The sequence below is a fragment of the Tupaia chinensis genome, unplaced genomic scaffold (assembly GCF_000334495.1).
Source record: "Tupaia chinensis unplaced genomic scaffold, TupChi_1.0 Scaffold000133_1, whole genome shotgun sequence".
Taxonomy (NCBI): Eukaryota; Metazoa; Chordata; class Mammalia; order Scandentia; family Tupaiidae; genus Tupaia; species Tupaia belangeri.
This window is the reverse complement of record NW_006159602.1, coordinates 5,246,974-5,269,259: the sequence shown is the minus strand read 5'-3', so window position 1 is coordinate 5,269,259 and position 22,286 is coordinate 5,246,974. Positions and strand designations below refer to the sequence as shown.

General features: G+C 43.0%; 1 protein-coding gene across 1 annotated transcript in view; it reads right to left on the bottom strand.

The window, feature by feature from the left end:
• TBPL2 (TATA-box binding protein like 2) overlaps positions 1-15,069 on the bottom strand; it is a 27,501-nt gene extending 12,432 nt beyond the window's left edge. The window contains exons 1-6 of the mRNA XM_006144873.2: positions 15,019-15,069; positions 10,327-10,790; positions 9,031-9,118; positions 6,894-6,985; positions 3,305-3,472; positions 486-580 (exon numbers count right to left, since the gene is read on the bottom strand). Of these exons, the coding sequence (XP_006144935.2) occupies positions 486-580; positions 3,305-3,472; positions 6,894-6,985; positions 9,031-9,118; positions 10,327-10,790; positions 15,019-15,069 (958 nt within the window). The remainder of the gene's footprint in view (positions 1-485; positions 581-3,304; positions 3,473-6,893; positions 6,986-9,030; positions 9,119-10,326; positions 10,791-15,018) is intronic.
• Between the last annotated feature and the right edge of the window lie 7,217 nt (positions 15,070-22,286).

Here is a 22,286-nt window from a genome sequence, read left to right as displayed (position 1 = left end):
TCTCTCTTTCTGGGGAGCGCATGTGCCCTATAGCATGAACCCCTCAAAAAGACAAAAAAAAAAAAAAAAAAAGAAAAAAACACCCACACACACACTACAATGGGTCAGATGGTCAGACGAACCCTATGGCTCATGAAACCTAAAACAGTACAGAAAGTATTCGCCAACCCCTGTGTTAGAATATTGGCACCCATGAAAAGCCTCTATGGAGGATTTGTAACAATGAGCTTTGTGCTGGTACAAAGATAAGATGCGAAGATGGACATAAATATCAAGATAACGTAAGAACTTGAAAAAAGTCCTATCATTTTATGTATTGAGACTTGCGGGTGATGTTATATTCCTTTCCGCTTTTTGTTTTTCCAGGTATTCTATAATAACAAGAATTCCTTTATAATGATGAACAAAGCTATTTAAAAGGAAAAGCAAAGCACACATATACCTATTGACTTTTATAAAAATCAGAAAATAATCTTAGCATTTACCTGTCAACACAACTTTTCCAGACACGAAGATAAGCAAAACAATGCGTGGTTTTACCATTCTATAAATAAGGCCAGGAAACAGTTCCGGTTCATAACTGTTAAGACACAAAAGAGAAAAGTTAAAACCAATACTATTCAATTACTTTCCCATAACATTCAAGACTCAGTATAGGAGGGTGCATATTAAAACAATTCTAAATAAGTTAGCTATTTTACCAAAAACCTTTTGCCTATCTTGATGAGTCTTGAGTGTCCTAGGTAATTTCTTACAATAATAAACAGAGTTAATTTTTGGTCATGATACGTTCTCAGGTGTTAGCCATCCTTGGCTATTAGAAATTAAGATAACAGAATTTGATGATGCAGTAAGCTATATAGCCCTAGCTAGGAGCTACTCTATAGTATGTTCATTCTACTCACTGAGGTTTATGCCTAAAGTCAGACTTGTGTTCATGGATATGTATATATCAGCTGTGCTTGCTATTGGAAATATTTAATTAAGTTCATTAGCGAATCAATAAAATGGGGGGAAAAGGCATAGAAAGCAACCATGGATACCACAGACAGTGTGGGAGGAGGGTGGGACATGGCAGAGGGTGAGAGACAGGGAATTAAGGATGGCAAAAAATAAAGTAAAATATACAGGAAACAAGAAATGGAAAATTATTTGTTGACGATAACACATATGTTGATGTGCTTGATTGAGCCAATATACAGTGCATTCTGGATGGGAAATCTCATTTTGCATGCTGTAATGATGTATAGTGAATAAATGAAAATAAATAAATTTAAATAAAAAATAACAAACTCAAAAAAAGAAAAAAGAAATTAAGATAACAGAGGACATCAGATTTAATGTAATATCAAGTTCTTGTTGGTTAAATGTTCTCTATCTTTCAAAAAAAGTAATTTTCCAAGTTCCCCAATAATAAGCACATTTTGTGTACATTTATAAACTGCTAAAGTTAAATACTTTTAGCAGATAGGATCTAAAAAGATGTTTAGATCACTGCCATTGTCTTTGGACAGGTGCTACATAGAGAAAGAAAATTAAACTACTCAAGTTTATAAAATGCAGAATTTGTTACTATAAATAGCAGCTCGTTCATATTTACTAATGAATGCAAACTGGCTTCTCCACGGAACAAAGGACAATGGAATTTAAGGACTGCTTCTCCATACCCCTGCCCAGAGAGGACAGTTTCCTAGAAGGGCTGAGGAAGTCTACCTAAGAGAAGTCAGGAGACAAGAGGAAGTTGATAAGACAAAACTGTTTTCTAAACAACGGCTAATGGACAACAGACATAGGAAAAAATAAAAAGAAATCTGATAAATGGAGCATTATAATGTATATGAATCTTTGCATCTAAAGGGTGAATCTAGACAACATGGAAATGCTCTGCTCAGTTCAGTGATGAACAGGACCCATGATGGCTGCTGTGAAGACTCTTATTGGACCAGCCTGGAGGCTAACCCTTCTGAAAAGGTGAAAGTCAACATGGGTGGCCTGACCTTCCCGGAGCACCACTCTCTGCTCTACTGTAGAGAGCCTTTCGAGACTTCTACTCAGTAATGCTTCCCAACATCCAGAAGTAAATGTTAGAAAAATCACAGCTACCCCTATCCACTCTATCAAACAGAGTGAGTGCACAGTGGTGAAGAAAAGGTAACACGTTGGAATGAAAGGACTTTAAGTTCAAGCTTGATCAAGGGAATTAAGAGCATCTGTGATTCTACAACAGTTCAAGTGCCTTAACCCATGTGTATATCCCAGGAGTGGAGTTGATTGATCTTCCTCCATCATAGCTCTTCATCATGGCTCTCTGAGGGCCTGAGCTTGAGGGAGAAGGACTAAACCAGCTGGAGGGTGAAGAGGAGCTTTGGCTCTCAGACAGGAAGTTACTCTGGAAGAAGTCAGGAAAGCCAGATACACTGCCCTAGAAATGGGAATATGCTACAGAAGACATTGCAATGCAGGCTGCAGCTACTCAAATGAAAAGAAAACCCCCAAACGAAATAGGACAAAAACTAGATAAGACCGCCTGCACAGATAGGCAGTGGCCATTCTTTCCATCCTCTCACCAACCCTTTCTCCCCTCATCAGCTGTCAGGCCCTTTCCACTATCTCACATCCCCCTTCTCCCTGCCCTGCCTTTACTAAGCACGTGCACTTATTAATAGATCTACAGAGCAGGGGTTTCAAAGTATAGCCTCTGGCCAGCAGCACTAATACCACCTGTGAACTTCAGAGAACTGCAAAGTTAAGACAGACTTTTGATGATACAGGCAGGCGTGTTTTAATACGGCCCATGTGATTGCAGTGCAATTTAAGTTTGAGAACCACCATTTCAAAAGATAGACATATATAGGAACCTGGGAGAACTCAGATACAGCATCTCAGAACTGTCTCTTTCACCTGTGTGCCTCCGTTTTTGTTGTTGTTGTTGTTGTTTGTTTTTTAAAGAGAGATTTTTGCTATAGGGTGCATGAGCTTGCCAGAGAGACAGAGACAGAAAGTGAGAAATCACCCCCTTTGGAGGGATGGCCATGTTGCAATTTCTTCTCTCCCATTCTCCTCTTGGGATTTTGGGCATGCATGTACATGACCCTGGTGTGAGTTTTAAGCTGCTGGGTCCAGGATTCAAACCATGGTCAAGTACGTGGGAGTCAAGTAATATAGCCATTACACCATCTGCTACTTCCCCCACCCCATCTTTTTTAGTAATCACAATTTTCTCTGAAGGATACTTTATATAAGCAGTCCATATGTAACTTCAACATCTTAGTAAACTCAATGACAAGCTCTGTAATCGTCATACCTACTGAACTGCTGATGGGTTAGCACCAAACCTTCCAGCCTGATGGGAAATCTCACATCACAACTTCCAACCATGTTCTGGATTTTAAAGTCAAGGAATCTGGCAGGGAACCCAAGCTTCTGCACCACACGAGCGTACTTTCTCGCTGCGAGTCGAGATTGCTCTTCACTGGGGAGAGGTAAATGTTTAGAGGTGTCTTCATTAATTTGTCCTCTCTTCTAGCTGTCTTGAATTCATGCACTTTTGATTGTATTTTTTTGCCATTTGTACCATGCTTATCTTTCGATGTACGCTATGAAACTGTAGGCTTTGTGAGGAAAAGGACCCACCTCTTATCATTCTGTTCCTGGCACCTTGTAAAAGGTCTGTTCCAATGCATAGTTGTTGAACTGAACCATAAAAGAATTTTTATCTAAATATGTCTCCTTTCCCACATAGAGACTTCTTCTTTGACTTGTTTTTAGTGCTATTTGGTAAACTTAATTATTCCACGGGCTCTCAAAGTGTGCCCCAGACCAGCAGTGTCATCTGGGAGTTTGTTGGAAATGCAGAACCCCAGGACCCACCTCAGTCATGCAGAAACTCTGGGGCAGGGCCTGGCATTTGGGCTTTAATGAGCTGCCTGGGTGCTGGTGATGCTCACTCAGGATTGAGAACCAGCCATCTGGTCTAGAAGTGTGTTCGATTCAGATAGGAATGCTTACAAAACTAAGGACACACGGGTGCAAAAGAAATCAATGTGAGAAAGTGAGAAAGTGAAATATGTACCGGCTAAGCGGCAAAGACAACATGTCAAAACTTGGGTCTTTATGGGAATACATAGATCAATAGAAGAGAAAGTTCAGAAACTTACTCAGATAAATGTAGGAACCTAATATATGTGAGAACAGGTGACAGAAAATGGAGGTAAGAATGGACTCTTCCGTAAATTTATCTGGATATTTGAAAAAAAAAATATAAAACCTTACATTGAAACAAAATTCTACACCTGCTCTGACTGATTTGTTTAAATTAAAAATTCAGTCCCTCAACTGTATTAGCTTATTTCAAGTGTTCAGAGCCACATGTGACTAGCAACTACTACGTTGGACAGCATAGATACAGAACATTTCTGTTATCCAGAATGCTCTAGCTCAGTCAGAATGGTAACTATCCCTTCCCCAGTACAAAGCAGGACCTGAAAAAGACCAGAAAAATATATGGAAGCCAACATTTGCATACTGTGTAAATGTATGTACTTCTGTGCATGAAGAATGCCTTCCTAATCAGGAAACCAAATGTAAAAACCATAAAGCAAAACGCTGGACTCCCATATAGTTGACTGCGGTTCAAGGCGTGGGCCCAGAGGCTTAAAACTCATGCCAGGGGACCAGGTGTTGGCGTAATGGCTATGTCGCTGGACTCCCACGTAGTTGACCGTGGTTCGAGCCCCAGACCAGGTGGCTTAAACTCACTCACTCTGGGTGCTTGTGCATGCGTGCCCAAGATCTTGAGAGGAGAATGGAGGAGAAGGGATTGCGGCGTGGTCATCCCCCCCTGGGGGGGGGGTGATTTCTCACTTTCTGATCCCCCCCTGGGGGGGTGATTTCTCGCTTTCTGTCTCTGTATTTCTGGCGAGCACACGCACCCTATAGCAAAAACCTTTCCAAAAAACAAAAACAAAAACTCACACTGGGCAGGTGTGCATCCCAAGAGGAGAATGGAAAAGGGATTATAGATTGGTCATTCCCCCTGGGGGTGATTTCTCGCTTTTTATCTCTCTCTATCTCTCTGGTGAGCACATGTGCCCTATAGCAAAAATCTCTGAAAAAAAAAAAAAAAGAAAGAAAGAAAAGAAATTGCCCATAGAAGTTGGAAAGACTGACTATACATGAAAAATTTTAGCTATTAAAAAAGTAACAAAGGTAACAAATGGTAATCTGGGAAAAAATATTTACAGTATAAAATAGTAAAAATACTTAAATATGAAAGTCTGTTAACAGAAGACATCTCTCCATAAAATATTAGGCTAAAGAGATAGTCAATAGTTTACAGGTTTATGAAGAGTTTATCTCACTAGCATATCAGAGAAATATAGATTAAAATAACATAGCTTTTTTTTGCCAATCAATTTAGCAAATCTAAAGAAGAATCTTAATATCCAGTATTCCTATAAATACAGGAGAGAGTGAGCACTTAGCTCATCTCTAGAGTGAGGAGAAAGTGGCATATCCTTTCGGGAGGACGGTTTGCTCTCATCTTTTCACACTTACTGGAGAGCAGCTCCCCCACTAGAGTTTTCCGGTGGAAGAACGTGTATCAGCACAGGGCATTCTCTACGTAAGGTCCAGGAAATGATGAGCCCTTTTGGAGATGCCCCTGGAACTAATGTTCAAGATAATGTTCAAGAAATGTCTAATTTCCTTCCTTTAGAAAGTTCTATTCATTTCTCTGCTATGAGGAAAATCTACAGCAACTACTTTCCCACGCTTATAACATCCTTTGTCATTACCTTTAAAATTTTTTTTAAGAAACTGTGCCTTGGGACCAGCAGTTGGCATAATGGCTATGTCGCTGGACTCCCATGTAGTCAACCGTGGTTAGAGTCCTGGACCCGGCGGCTTAAACTCACACTGGGCACGTGTGTGTGCGTGCCCAAGATCCCAAGCGGAGAATGGAGGAGAAGGGATTGTGGCGTGTCCATCCCCCTAGGGGGTGATTTCAAACTTTCTGTCCCTCTGTCTCTCTCTGTCTTTCTGGCAAGCGCAAGTGCCCTATATCAAAAACCTCTCCAAAAAAACAAAAACAAAACCAAAAACTGCCTTAAAAATAAGATGCCCAGGGACCAGCAGATAGCATGATGATTACATTGCTGGACTTACATGTAGTTGACAGTAGTTCGAGTCCTGAACCCAGGGGCTTAAAACTCACACCAGGCGTGTGTGCACATGTACCCAACATCCCAAGAGTAGAATGGAGGAGAAGGGATTGTAGCATGGCCATCCCACCCGGGGTGGGGGTGGGGGAGCGTGATTTCTCACTTTCTGTTCTTCTATCTCCGTCTCTCCGGCAAGCACATGCACCCTATAACAAAAATTTATCTTAAAAAAAAAAAAAATTGTCCAGAGAAGTCCCTTCAGCTGGGGGGTATATAATAGAGAGTGGAATATAAATGAGTACTATAGATTTAGTGACTCTTCCTTTTCAAGCTCATGATGGAACACATGAGTATATGACAGAGGGAGAAAGGGCAAGAAGCTGCCCCCCACAGAACTCGGTCATGCTGCAATCCCTTTCCTCCAGCATCTGGGGCACGTGTGCATGTGCCCATTGTGATTTCAGGCTGTTTGGGCCAGGGACTTGAAGCACAGTTGGCATGTGGCTTCCAGCTTTGTAATCTGGTAAGCTACCAACTGGCCACAGAGGCTGGTTGTACCAGCTGAGCCAAGAGCCCACAATTTTAATCCAAAATTGAGCATCTCATGAAATGAACTCTTCAGCAAAGAAGAGTATTTTGGCCCATCTGTGTGTTTGAGAACATTAATGCAATGCTTGTTGTTTTACACACTGAACTGTGTATCTGGTAAGGGTGGAGGGTGGTTCTTCATACCTTTTGGCTCCTGTGCAGACCATTTTCCCAGAGCTAAATATAAGGGCTGTTGTCCTGGGCTCTCGGATCCTCATTATGACAGCAGCAAACCTCTGTACACAGAAGCCAGAAAGAGAATTAGCCGCTGCGAGGAATGAACGCTATTCCAGTTGAAAAGCTGAGTTGGATATAAAATCTTTTTTTGTTTTTGTTTTTTTGGGGGTTTTTTGGAAAAGGTTTTTGCTATAGGGCACGTGCTCTCACCAGAAAGACAGAGAAAGATGGAGAGATAGAAAGTGAGAAATCACCCCAGGGGGGATGGCCATGCTGCAATCCCTTCTCCTCCATTCTCCTTTCAGGATCTTGGGCACGCACACGCACCTGGCATGAGTTTAAGCCACAGGGTCCAGGACTTGGACCGTGGTCGCCTACATGGGAATCCAGTGACATGGCCATTATGCCATGGGACTCCTGGTCCCATAAAATCTTAAAGAAACTGAGATTAGATGGGAAAACTAAGTAACATCTCAGCCTATTCTCTCCATACAAAGATTAACAAAAATGATTATAATTCTAAATGTACTTATGAAAAACAGCCCCATGACTGTTTCCCAGGTAATTACTAAAAGGAAGTAAAGTACTCTGCATTCATTTTCATTTTGTTAAATTCCTTTTTTTTTTTTTTTTCTTTTTTTGATTTCAGAACAATTGTGAACTAGAAGCTCTCCCGGAGGTGCTGCTAGTTGAACTCACTGACACCAACCCATTTTCTTAAATCCTTAAAGTATCTTAAGTGTCAAGTCAGAATTTCTTTGGGCCTCAAGTACAAGTTTGGACAGATCCTATATACTTCCTCAGCCTTCCCAACGAGGTGAGAGCTGAGGGTAGTGGAGAATAAAATACACGGGAGGTGCTGAGGGTTCAGTAACGTGATCGGCCATGGCTGCAGCCATAAAGAATCCTAGCTCATCATCGTGTTTCTGCCTTCATCATAGCCAGCTATGTGACATTTAAAAAGGAAAGCTATATTGTATTTGGAAAACATTAAACTGAGATGTGAGCAACAGTAGGACCGCAGCAGCAAAACAAGTATTTAATCCATAAATTTATTGTCGAACTCCACAAATCCTCTGCCACCTAAGTCAGTGAACAAAGTCCCCCGTAGCAATGGAGTCTTACTCATCTTTGTATTCCTAAGCACAGAGCCTGGCCAATTGTTCGATGCTGATCAGGTTAATAAATCCGATCCCCCTAGGGAAACGAGGCATGGAAAAGAGGAAGCCTGGTCTTGACAAGAAACAAGAAAGCTTTTAAGCTTCAAGAGGGGATGATTCCTGAATCTTTCATTAGTAGGTAAGAGCTAGAACTTTATACTTCAAACAATTTAGCTCTCTCAAATAAGAGGAAATGGAAAAATACAGTGTCAGCTAGCTAGGACAACACTTAGGGGAAAAAATAATACCTTCAGGGCCAGGAGGTGGCACAACGGTAAGGCAATTGGACCCACATGGGAAAGGTCCTGGATTCGCATCCCAGGGCCTTCCTATGGAAGTGAGTGTGCATGCACATGTCAGTGATCTGGGCCTGGCTGAGGGCTATTGCAGTATAAAGACCATGCTGGGAATGCCTGCCTGCCCGCCTGCCTCTCTTTCTGAAGAGAGAAGAGAGAAAAAGTATTTTCAGAAAATAGGATGGTATTTTAAGAAAACTAGTGTCCATGAGGCTGGCAGGTGGCATGGTGGTTAAGGGCGTTGGACTCCCACATGGCTGACCATGGTTTGAATCCTAGACCTGGTGGCTTGCTTTCTCACTTTCTCTCTCTTTCTCACTCTCACTGTCCCTCTCAGGTCAAATTAAAATAAATAAATAAAGTTAATTATTATTAAAAAAGAAAACTAGTATCCCAATAATCACACTGAAAAATTTTTTGAATAACAAGGGGAAGATCTTAACTTTTAGGAACTGTTCAAATTACTGCTTTATTCAACAAAGAGAATGAGATTAGTTATAACTTCACAATAGAGAGAGTGGCCTAGTGAAAAGTTTTTGACAACTCAAAAGGGTTTTTTTTGTTTTTAGAAAATCAAAGACAAAAGCATGAGTCAATATCATATGAAGGAAAGTAAAGCTAAAGGGAAACTAATTGTTGAAATCGTACCTTTGGGTTATATTCTGCATTTTTTGCATGCAAAGCGATTTTCTTCAGGTCCAATTTACAGGCCAGGTTTACAGTGGAAACTATATTCCTGAAGAAATAATTTATAAAATTATATCAGATGTAAACAGGGAAAAAGGACAAAAACATATTAATGTCCTCATTTCATAAATTATACTCTAGCAACTTCCTGGGGGGAGAATTATTCTAAATACAAAATACATAGTAACATGGTCTCTAGCAAAATGTATAATCCTGAAGTACTAAAATAGCTTTTCCTAAAATTTCATGACTAGTTAACTAAAATTTAGTTTCAAATCTTTTTTCAAAACTATACTTCAGGGAACCAGCAGTTAGCGTAATGGCTATGTCGCTGGACTCCCACGTAGTCGACCGCGGTTCGTGTCCCGGACCCGGTGGCTTAAAACTCACGCCGGGCGCGTGTGCGTGCGTGCCCAAGATCCCGAGAGGAGAATGGAGGAGAAGGGATTGCGGCGTGACCATCCCCCCTGGGGGGTGATTTCTCGCTTTCTGTCTCTATGTCTCTCTGTCTGTCTGGCGAGCGCACGCGCCCTACAGTGAAAATCTCTAAAAAAAAATAAAAATAAAAATAAAACAAAAAAACAAAAAAACTATACTTCAAAATAAAAATCACAATCAATTTGCAAACTGAATATAATTTCATATCTTTATATCTTTTGTGTTTATTCATCCCTCACTACAACTGTCAGCAATTTCAGTGCTTTAATACAAATGACATAATCCTTCAAGAATGTGCCTATTCATCTTAACCTCCTCTTAGGGTATCAAGAATTAGTACTTTATTTTACAGATAACCAAACTGTCTAAAGCCACATCCATTAATTGATGAAATAAAGAGTAATGAAATCTGAAATTCTATTCTTCACACTATTATCCTGAAATTAGTTGCCATTGCATTCAGGAATATAAATGTACCCAGAAGCACTGGCCACTTCATTTTATTTTACTTAGTATCAATCTTACGGTATTTTCTGTGCTTGAGGATGTGTGCACGTGTGTACAAGATAGAGACAGGGAGAGGGAGAGAGAGAAGAGGGGAGGGAGAGAGGGAGAACCTAGCCATGCTGCAATGCTCTTTCCTCCAATTCTCCTTTCCGTTACGATTCTGGGCATGCACATGCACCTGACATGTTTCTCAAGCTGCTGGCTGAAAATGGAACCCTGGTCAACCATGTAGGATCTGGCTTCCTCTGGACAGTGATTACCTGTTACACTGCAGTTCAGGCCCCATCCTTTAAACAAAACAAAACAACTTACTGTAGTTGAGGCACAATTTCAGAACATTCTGAAGCAGGGGTCATTGGCATCATGGGAGTTATGGATGCCAGAGGCAAGGGGTTGGAGTCTGGATTCCCAGGAGAGGGCTGGACTGAGTCAGCATCACCAGTGCGCAGATGTGAAGGGGACTCTGACAAACTGCCACTGGTTATGCCCAGCCCGATGTCCTGTTCACTGGATAACAGTGACCCACTTTGTTGACTTTCAGTTTTACAATTTTCTCCAATATCATGCTTGCTTCTAATGTCAGTGTGGTCTCTGTTTTCTTGGGTTAGTTCATCTGGTAGGAAGCTGAGATCCACAGATGAGAAATCACCAGATGGCTCTTTGACTCCTTCAAGATGTGAGTTACACGCAGTCTTTGGATTGGATGGATTCGGTATGTACACATCATAAGGTACAACTGGGCCGAACAGGGGAGACCCAGGTGAGGCAAGATCATCCTAGGCAGTTCCCAAAACAGACAAAACACAGCAAACAGAATGGCATGTTACACCCCAAAAATACTACTATAGCAGACAGGCAATATGAGCAGTATGGAGGTAGTTCAAGACTGCTTGTAATCATGTTCTGCCTCTTTCTACAAAGTACCTTAAGATTCTATTACTGGGGGTGGGGTGCAGCAGGTGGCATAGTGGTGGTGCTGAACTTTGTAACCACTACACGTGGTGGACCACAGTTTGAGACCTGGACTTGGTGGTTTGAAAAATCACGCCAGGGGGACAAGCAGTTAGCAAAATGGCTATGTTGCTGGACTCCCACGTAGGTGACCGCGGTTTGATTCCTGGACCTGATGACTTAAACTCATGCTGGGCGCGTGTGCATGCGTGCCTAAGATCCCAAAAGGAGAATGGAGGAGAAGGGCGTGGCCATCTCCCCTGGGGGGTGATTTCTCACTTTCTGTTCCTCTCTCTTTTTCTGGCGAGCACACATGCCCTATAGCAAAAATCTCTCCAAAAAAAAAAAAATATCATGCCAGACATGCGTGTGTGTGTGCTCATGCCCAAAATCCCAGGAGGAGAATAGAGAAGGGGGGACTGCAATGTGGCCATCAACCCTGGAGGTGATTTCTCACTTTCTCTCTTTCTCTCTAGCAAGTACATGTGCCCTACAGCAAAAACCTTTAAAAAAATTTGAATTACAGGGTAGTGGCACATTTAATAAAAATGAAGAAGTATACAAAGGGAGCAGTGGCAGCTTGAAAAACCCACAAGATGTGTGCGTGTGCATCCCCCAAACCATGATGGGATGGAGCAATGGAGGAAAAAACACTGCAGAGTGACCATACCCCATTGGGGGGTGCTATCTCTCTGGCAAGTGTGTGCACCCCTAGCAACAACAAAACAAGTTCATGGAAAATAGAATTAAAGGATGAATTTATTTTGGTGCAAAAAATAATTTATATCTACTCATAGTTTTCCCATAATACCCATGTTCCATGAACTTTTAGAAGACTTTTGTATTTTAAAATGCAGAAAGAACATTTTTTAAATAAAATGTTTAACTTATCTCTGGTAAGTTTCTCTTTCTCTAAATCAAATTTTGTAATAGAAGTGATTGATCAACCATGCTCTAAATTGTGTATAATTCAATGCTCTTTTTCCTCCCAATCTCCAGAGTGTGCTTGAGAGAGAGAGAGAACAAACCTTCTATGGGGCATGGTCATGCTGTAATTCTTTTTCCCTCCATTTCATGATCCCATCAGGATTTTGGATTTTGGACATGCGTACACATGTCCACTGTGCTTTTCTTTTTTTTGGAGAGGTTTCTGCTACAGGATGCGTGCATGAGCCAGAAAGAGACAGAGAGACAGAAAGTGAGAAAGCAACCATCGGGAGGATGGCGACGCTGCAGACTCTTCTCCATTCTCCTCTCAGGATCCTCGGCATGCACGCACACGCACCCAGCGTGAGTTTAAGCCGCCAGGTCTGGGACTCAAACCATGGTCGACTACATAGGAGTCCAGCGACATAGCCTTTATGCCTACTGCTGGATGTAGTCGTGAATATATTGATCAAGATTCACTAAAGATCCATTAGTTATTCCCATCACCCACCTAAAGAGTGACAGAGAGGGAGAAAGTGAGAGATCATCCCCTCCCTCAAGGGAGATGGCCATGCCACAATCCCCTTTCCTCCATTCTCCTCTTGGGATTCTGGGCTATGCATGCACATGTGCCCTGTGTGACTTTCAAGCCACTGGAGACTCGAATCACATTCAGCTATGTGGGAGTCTAGCACCTTAACCACCATGCCACCTGTTGGCCCCTCCATTAGTCTTTCTAATCAAAGGAGAGATAATGAAACATTCTAGTTTCGGGAACTTAGGACAGGAAAAACCGTTCCTGAAATTTAAATGACAAGAAGGGCTTAATCAAGGTGTGGCATGTGCAGCCCAGGAAAGACTGCTGCCCAACCACCTGACTCAGCGCCTGAGGGTGCAGCTGAGACAAGCAGCTAATGCCCCATGCAGGGACTGTGCTACACACAAATCTATTACCTAGGTGCATACAGTAGTAGCTGCTTCCCCAGGGTGAGGCCTAGAGTCCTGCTGCTGAGCACTGCTGCAGGATAACCTTGTCCTTAGATCTACGGTCATGAACGCAGGGCACTGCATCTTCTCGGTGAGAAAGCAACCTCGGCTAACGCTCAATGTCTGGCTGGATCCTACTGAGTTGTTCTATTATTGCAAGTCCAGCAGATGGCAGGGGTGACTAATTGTTCAAAGAAAACTCTTAGAAAAATGAAACCTTAAAATTAAAAAAAAATATTCAACTGGATCTTGTTATTTGGTGCTCCTCCTGCCTCAGCCTCCCCACTGGGACGGCAAACACTCCCCACAGTATGTGGCATTTTTAGACAGGGTCTCACTCTGTTGCCCGTGGCAGCCTCAAGCTTGCCATCTGTCTGCAGTGGCCTCCCCAGTCTGCTCGGATCACAGCTGGACACCACTGCACCTGGCCTTTAGATTAGATCGGAATTGCATCTGTGTGGTCCCAGCCTGGGGAGTGCAGGATCTTAGCCACAGGCATCTCTGTGTTGGGCTAGATAACATTTTTTAACCTCTATTTCATTTTGAATTATGGAATGATGTAATTAGGCCTCGTCTTTTCCCATCCTCGCCCCACAGAGTAGCCCTAAGAAAAGCGAGGAGGGGACAGTGGGCCCTGATTTCTCTCCATTGTCTCCTGTCCTAGCCGGAAAGGGTCTCACCAGCCAACTTACATGAAAGCACGAACATCTGCAACAATCATTGTCCCCCTTTTTCCCACTGTGGCATTCTATCAGGGGACAAAGGGCTGACCCAGTGAAACTAAATTTCAACAGGGAACTTCAGGCATGGCAACAAGGTGTTGAGGAGGTGGCTTTATGGCAATGAAACCATGACAGCCTCCTTCCGAGTGTGCCTGTGCCAGTAGGGGCACACCTCAGGGGATGTAGGTGCAGCACGCTCATGCTCACTGTATCCCTGGCCTCGTGGCTGAAGAAATGGTTTTTGCAGAGCCATCAATTCATCCGTCCAGTGTGCACCCTCCCTTGCTACGTTAAGGCTATGGAAAGGCACCGTTTCTACCTCAGTGCCCATCCCTGTGACTTACAAAAAATCTCCCACAGGTGCCATCAGTTGATGCTGGACTCTAGTTTGAGTCCTGGACCTGGCAGCTTGAAATATCACGCTGGGTGAGCGTGCACCCCAAAGCCAGGGAGTAGAATGGAAGAGAAGGAATTTTAGCATAGCCACCCCCAACCCCCAGGGGGTCGTGGCGTGATTTCTCACTTTCCTTTTGTCTCCAGTGAGCACATGCACCTTATGGCAAAAACCTAAAATCTCCTGCGAAGTTGCTCTTTTGCTCACCCCCCCCCCTTTTTCTTTTTTCTTTTTGCGTAGAGGGTGTGTGAGCTCACGGAGACGCAGAGAGAAAGTAGGAAAGTGAGAAACGCCCGCTCATGGCCATGCCACAATTCCTTCTCCTCCATCGCTCCTTCTTTTGGGATACTGGGCACACAGGCACATGCTCTCATCACTAGGCAAAATCCAGAACTCCAACTGCAGTTAGCCTGTGGGATCTAGCCACGTAACCACCGTGCCACCAGCTGGCCCAACCTTTTATTATTTTTTTTAAAGATTCCTTCTTCTCTTTATAAAACTTGACACTAAAGATTTTTTTAATCAAAAGAACCAACTTAATTGAAGCCACAGGTGTCCCATTCACAAGCTGGCAAACCTCGTGACCACCATCTCATCGGGGAGACTTTATTTCTTGAGGCCTTTGTTGGCACGAAAGGCTGCCACCCCTTAAAGAACACCGATGGGGCATGGACTAGCGGGTCTTTGTTGGCCCTGGCAAAGCAGGGACTCGCTGGAGCCGGGGTCACTACAGTAAGCACGAGCCTGAGGGCCGGGGTGGACCTGAAAACTGGGTGGATGGCCCTGGGTTCACGCTAGACCAGGGTGGAGTGCCGGTTGGCAAACTTGGGCAAGTATGAATAATTTCACCTCTTGACGCTTCTAACGTTCAGCCGAAGGCGTAATCAAGCGCACTCCTGCAGGCGACTCTGGGGTCGTAAAGAGTTGACGAAGGGCAAGTCCTTCGCACCCGGGACTCTGCGCTCAGCAGCAGGGCGGGAACCCCGGCACTGACTGGGGTCGTGGGGCAGCTTCCAAGCTCACCTGGGCAACGCACTGGTCCAGGTAGAGCTCCAGGTACTTCTGCTCCTCCATGGATGGAAGTCTTATTTCAGGAGCCACGTCGGGAGCGTGAGAGCCGTGGGCAAGTAGAGCAAGCGGCCACAAGGCCCACCGGGCCCAGCGCGCAGGAGCCATTTATCAGCCCCGGGACTGCACGTGGCGAGGCGGGGTCGGGCGGGGGCCGGGCGCCAAAGACTGCAGACGGTGAAGGTGGGCTGGCAGCAGAAGACGAGAGGGAACAGGGCCTGTGAGCAAGAAGGCATCCCGGCGCAGGTGGAATCGCCTGAGTCTGCCCGCAGCTGAGAAGCACCTCGGCCTGCGGCGTAGATTTCCTTCATTGCTTGCAAATGCTACCGTTGCTTCCAGAAGGAAAGAAGGTCTCTGGACAAGTGGCATAAAGTGAGTGCAATTAAACAATAAGAAAATAAAGGGCTTCCTTCCCTTCCCGTCCTTCTCCTCCCTTCTACTCCCCCCACCCCTCTCTTGTAGTGGAATTTGAGGCGCCTAACCTAGTCAGATGTAGCTTTTTTTTTTTTTTATGTTATCATTACTTTTCACTTTCAAATCCCAGGTGGTTTTTCTCCTACCAGAGAATTCTGTCTGAAAGGTCATAACCAACAGTGTTGTGGCACAGTTAGGGTTGTGGTGACTCAAGAAGATAATGGGAAACCAACTATTTAGAGGGGTTTTCCCTTTCTTGACATCGTTATTTTTAATTTTCAGTACCTCAGCTTTCATAAGAACTGTGCAGAGTGGTCCCAGGATTAGCTCTAGCCCTTTATGTAAGCTATTTCCACACGTGCATGGAGACACACACATAAAGCGTCCTTCCTGCTAGACCATGCTCTCTGAGAGCAAGGATTTTGTTACTCCTCTTTGTGTCTCTGTACCTCGCTCATCTGCTCAATGAAACTTGCTGGGTGGATGCAACTCCCCAGGATGGAGACGGGATGCACAGTAGAGATAGATCGGTCTAAGACTCAGATCACAATAAAAATCTCACTGAATTTCTAATCAAGAATTAAGGAAACATTCTAATAATGCTGAAATTTTATGTATCGGTATGTAATTTAGTGGCTCATGTTAAATAAACTAGCTTGCAGAGGCCAGTAGGTGGCATGGAGGTTAAGGCGCTGGATCCCACATAGCTGGCTGCTGTCCTGGTCTCAAACCCAACAGCTTTAAAATCACGCTGGGTGTGTGTGTGTGTGTGGGGGGGGTGGTGGCAGCAGGTGGTATGGTGGTTAAGGTACCTAGCAGCTTGAAACTCTCACCCAGTGCATGTGCGTGCATGCCCAAAATCCCAAGAGGAGAATGAAGAAGGGATTGTCGTGTGGCTATTCCCCCTGGCTGTTGACTTCTGGTTTTCTGTCTCTCTTTTTCTCTGTCTCTCCAGTGAGTGCTCACACCCTGTAGCAAAAATCTCTCTCTCTAAAAAATAAAATTTTAAAAAGGCTCGATTTTGTTATTACACTGTCATGGACACTGAATTGTTTCCCTCCCAAGTTCATAAAATTCATATGTTGAAGTCCTCATCCAGTATGACAGGTGTTCTCGTTGGAAGAGGGGATTTGGGCACAGTGAGAGAGCATGTGTGTGCGTGCAAGAGGAAAAGGCCATCTTCAAGCAAAGGAGAAAGGTCTCAGAAGAAACCAGACCTGCTGACATCTTGACCTTGGACTTCCAGCCTCCAGAATTGGGAGAAAACACATTTGTGTTATTTAAGTTACCCAATCTGTGAGATTTTATTAGAGCAGCTCTGGCAGACTAATACGGAGATTTACACAATTCCTCATCAGAGAGAGTAAGGCACAGTGCTGAAATGGCCTCCCAACTCCCTGCCCTTGCTGCACACACACCTTCCAGTTATTCAAACACTAATCAAGGTGCTGGGACCAGCAGATGGAGTAATGGCTATATTGCTCGACTCCCATGTAGTTGACTGTGGGTCAAGGCCCCGATCCAGCGGCTTAAACTCATAATGGGTGTGTGTGTGTGCGTGCCCAAGATCCCGAAAGGAGAATGTAGGAGAAGGGATTTAGGCGTGGCCATCCCCCGGGGGATGATTTCTCGCTTTCTGTCTCTCTCTATTTTTCTGGTGAGCACACGCACCCTATAGCAAAAACCTCTCCAAAAACAAAAACATGAATCAAGGTGCTCCTGTGATTTTGCAAATGTAATTAAGGTCCCAAGTCAGTTTTATTTTGTTTGTTTGTTTTTTGAGAATAGGGCGCATGCACTCGCCAGAAAGACAGAGAGAGACAGAGAGACAGAAAGCGAGAAATTACCACCCCCCCCGAGGGGATGGCCACACCGCAATCACTTCTCCTCTATTCTCCTCTCGGGATCTTGGGCCCACATGCACATGTGCCTGGCGTGAGTTTTAAGCCACCGGGTCCGGGAGGCGAACTGCGGTCAACTACATGGAAGTCCAGTGACATAGCCATTACGCTAACTGCTGGTCCCCAAGTCAGTTGTTTTTAAGAGAGATTATCCTGAGTAAGTCTGACCTAATCAGGTGATCCCTTAAAAAGAACTGTGTTTGGGAGGGAGATTCAGAGTATGAATAGGATTTACCATGCCCGAGATTCTTCATGCTGACTCCGAAGATGGGTGAGGCCACCTTGCGAGGAATGTCTGTGACCTCTAGGACCTGACAGAGGATCACAGTTGGGAGCCAGTGAGAAAACGGGGGCCTCAGTCCTAGCTGCTGGATGTGCCTATCAATAATGAATAAGCTCAGAAGTGGCTTCTTCCAGAACTTCCAGAAAGGTGCTCAGAATAACCAGTCCTTGATTTTAGCTTTGTGAGACTGAGCAGAGAACTCAGCCACCTTGTCCCCAGACTTCAGAACTGGGAGCTTATGCAATGGTGGTGTTTTAAGCTGCTAATTGTGTGGTAATTTGTTACTGAGTGACACAATATGAATACATGAAAACTGATGAATAATACCATAAAAAATAACAAAACCCTGGCATTTGATAGAGAGTGGTTCAATATGGAGGCTTTATTGCTGAGTGAAGCAAGCCAGGCTATGAAAGAAAGATATGGTATGTCTCCTGTCCACACTCTGTGGTAGAGACTGAAAGACTGGAGGACATGAAAGCAGCAGTCCACACTCTGTGGTAGAGACTGAAAGACTGAGGACATGAAAGCAGCGAAAATAGTTATGGACCCTGGAGACAGTGTGAAAGAACGGCAGGAGAAGGGAAGATATAGGGAAGGAAATCGGGGAGAAAAAATAGAAAGGCAAGACATTTGTGGGACACAGAAATGGTTTATTACCTATTGATGATAATGTGTATAGTATTCTCAACTGGACTGGTCTGAGATGTATTTCAGGTTGGGTAAATTCTCTTTACAAGCCAAATGATGTATAGCAATTGAATGTTTAAAAAACTAATAAAAAATAAAATAAGAAAACAAACAGAAATTAATGATAATCGGCAAGAAAATCATTCATATTTAGGTCTAAATGTGTTGGATATTATGTAAAGACTCTAGAAACAAAACTGAAATGAAGTTGAAAACATAATGCCTCCAAAAAACTTATAAAGAGAAATAGGTTTGTAATTATCTGCAGTGCAAATGACAAAGAAGGGGATAATATATGTTATAATCAAATTTGGGTAAAAAGTTGGTACAGGGACTAGCAGTTAGCATAATGGCTATGTCGCTGGACTCCCATGTAGTCGACCGCAGTTCGCGTCCAGGACCCGGTGGCTTAAAACTCACACTGGGCGCATGTGCGTGCATGCCCAAGATCCCGATAGGAGAATGGAGGAGAAGGGATTGCAGTGTGTCCATCCCCCTTGAGTGGTGATTTCTCGCTTTCTGTCTCTCTGTCTCTCTCTGTCTGTCTGGTGAGCGCATGTGCCCTATAGCAAAAACCTCTCTAAAAACAAAACAAAACAAAACAACCCCCCCCCAAAAAAAACAAAAAAAAACCCCAAAACAAAAAAAGTTGGTACATAAATGTTTTTTATTTCATTTTAATTTTTGTAACCTTTTGTAAATTTTAAATTATTTTCACATATAAAGTTTTAGAATAGAAAATTAGTGACTTTTTGTGGGTGTTTTCAATGAGAGTTTATCCAAAATCTTACATTATTCTAGTTCTGGGAATGAAAGATTGATATGATTTGATTGGACAATAGTTAACTGCTAGATATTGAAATCTTAATATGTACCAAGCACTCTTCTAAGTACTCCACATACAGGTTCTCACTTAAATGCCATAACAGCCCTGTGAGGTGAGTATGCTTTTCCTCCTCACTGTGTAGCTGAGCCACAGACAGGAAGTAGATTGTCTCAGGTCATCCAGTTCTTGCTCAGATTGTCTGACCGTGGTACGTACCATCTCCCAGCAAAGGTCTATGTATGCCATTTCAAATTAGTTTTTATTTGAACTGGGCTTGTTATCTGTTTTGATTTTGTATTTTCCTTTTTTTTTTTTTTTTACTTTGGAATTAATTTTTTTCACAAGAAGAGAAAAACAGCTTCCCCCCAAGACCTCAACTTATCTGAAAATTTCATTTTTTTCTTCCTTAATTTGTTATGAAGATTAAATAAATTCAATGGGGTATGTAAACTTTTGCCAAGAACTTCATATGTATAAATAATACTTCATATTGTTAATAATATCTTTAAGATAATAATGTCAGGGGCCAGCAGATGGCATGATGGTTAAGGGCACTGGACTCCCACATGGCTGACTGCGGTTCGAGTCCCGGACCTGGAGGCTTGCTTTCTCACTCCCTACCCCTACTCCACTCATTCTGTCCCTCTCTGGTCAAATTAAAATAAATAAATAAGTAAATGAATTTAAATGAAGAATTCTTTAAAAAAAGAGAGAACAATATAGACTTAGGTGTCAGTGTCAGGAAGTCATAGGTCATAGGAAGTCATAGGTCAAATCTATGAAAAAACTTTAATTCTTATTTTAAGGGCACCTATCTTTCACCATAGAAATATTAAAATGTGCTCACATCCCAATGGGAATAGGGAATATAAACAATTAAATTCTTAAAGAGATGCATATAAATATTTTAATTTATGTATCTAAGAGTGGAATTGGTTGGATGCAGTGGCATGTGCCTGTAGTCCCAGATACTATGGAGACTGAGGCTGGAGGATGGCAAGTTCAAGGTCATAACAAGACCCTTTCCAAAAAAAAAAAAATGTTGTTTGCCACTATTGATAGTTGATAGTTTGTAGAAATTTAATAAAATTTACTGGTTTCAGTTTTGGGATTTAAAAATTTGGGAAACACATTTTTCTCAGCTCTCAATTTCAGTGGCTTTTTTTTTTAGAGAGAGATTTTTGCCACAGCTTACCATGGGCTCACTGGAGAGAAAGAGATAGAAAGTGAGAAATCATCCCCTGGAGGGATAGCCACATTGTACTGGCGTCTCCTCCATTCTCCCCTCGGGATTTCGGGTATGCACGCACACGTGGCCAGTGTGAGTTTAAGCTGCTGGGTCCAGTACTCGATCTGCGGTCAACTATATGGAAGTCCAGCAACTAAACCATTATACCGTCTGCTTGTCCCTCATTGGCTTTTCTAAAGCTCATAGTCCCTGGGCACTGGGCTTCAGCCTCTTAAATGCAGTCACACCTCTGCTGGGGCCTGCGATTCTCTGATAAGAAAAGTGGAGATAGAGCTCCAGGGTTGAAGGATGCTGGGGAACATTGTTTCACTAGGGGGTGCTATTTCCTCTCTGTGAAGGAAATAGCTTCTGGTTGGAGGAACAAACAGCTTTTGGGGACCAAGGTGTGTATATCCTCTAGATTTAAAAAAAATAATAATATTTCTCCATGGCAAAAGGCTAAAGGGTATTTCCAGAAATAAATAGTATCAGATACTGTATCCATCAATGCAAATATATTTGTACATTTTATGCAGGGCGTTTCAGTGTGCAGTGGCTAACCTGAAAGTGTTTGCAGAGTAATCCACATCAAACTATCTCGATGGATATTGATTATGAGGGGCAATCTTGCTGCCTGGGAAAAAAAAACTGAAAAGCAAAAATTTGCATAAATGTGATAAGGTTTCTTAAGGCCATGTGAAGAGAAAACATTTTTTAATCCGAGAGCAATTTCGCTGGACGCAGCCTTCTCTTTCTCTAAGGAGCCAGGGGCATTTGTTGTGATTAATCTCTGCATTGAGCTGTCAGTTTCCAGACAGGGATTTATGCACAAGAATATGGGGGTGGATTCGAGCGTTGCTCAAAGATTTTTCTAGATCAAAATTCGATAAATTCCTGTCCATTCAGTAATGATTTGAAATAAAAATAACCCACAGCAATTCATCCTTCCCTTTTTTGAGGAGATGGAACATAAACGTCAGCACCTGGGCAATGGCTGAGCCGAGCAGGGGCTGAAGCACTGGCACACATAACCACCCTGCCTAGTCTCTGTCGTCTTGGTTCACAAACCTCAGGCCTTGGAAATCATAATGTTGCCCCCTTTCCTCTGGAATAATGCCACGGCTTTTCTTTGCAGGTATAGTGTACCCTGGTGGCAATGGAAGACTGGCTGTATTTAAATTTTCCCAGAAAAATGGCTTAAGTTCATGTAAAATTAAAGACAAGCATGAAAATTTTACAAGTTCCTTTTTCTTTTTTGACCCATCCCTATTTTCTTCCCATGTGACCGTCTTTCATCAGTGTCTACAATTAAGAATGCATTCTTCCTTAGAGCCTAGGCTAGCTGAGAAGTGTTATTTCGAAGCATAGTTCTGGCACTTGTTATCTGGAAACAGAGCCAAGTCACTCAGCATTGATTGTAGGTAGGACATAGCTGCTTCCTACTTCCCAAAGCGAGCACATCCAGAGAAGTCTGATCCCAGGCATGAACTGTAGCTCATACTGACTAGGTTTTACAGTACGTGCTGAAAAACTGCTCGTGGGGGAAAGGATCTTCATAAAGTCCGTGCAAAATGTATATTATGAAAAAACTATGCATAGATTTCACATTTTATTTTTTGCACCAAAATAAACTTAGATTTTAAATTCCATTGTTCTTTTCTGTCTCTCTCTCTCTCTCTCTTTTTTAGGCTATAGGGCATGTGTGTTTGTTGGAGTGCGGAAAGAGAGACAGAGAGAAAGTGAAAAGTTACCCCCCAGGGGTGATGGCTGTGCCACAATCCCTTCTCCTTCATGCTCCTCTCAGGATTTTGGACACACATGCACATGCACCCAGTGTGTCTCAAGCTGCTGGTCTGAGACTAGAACTGTGTAGTTGGCCAT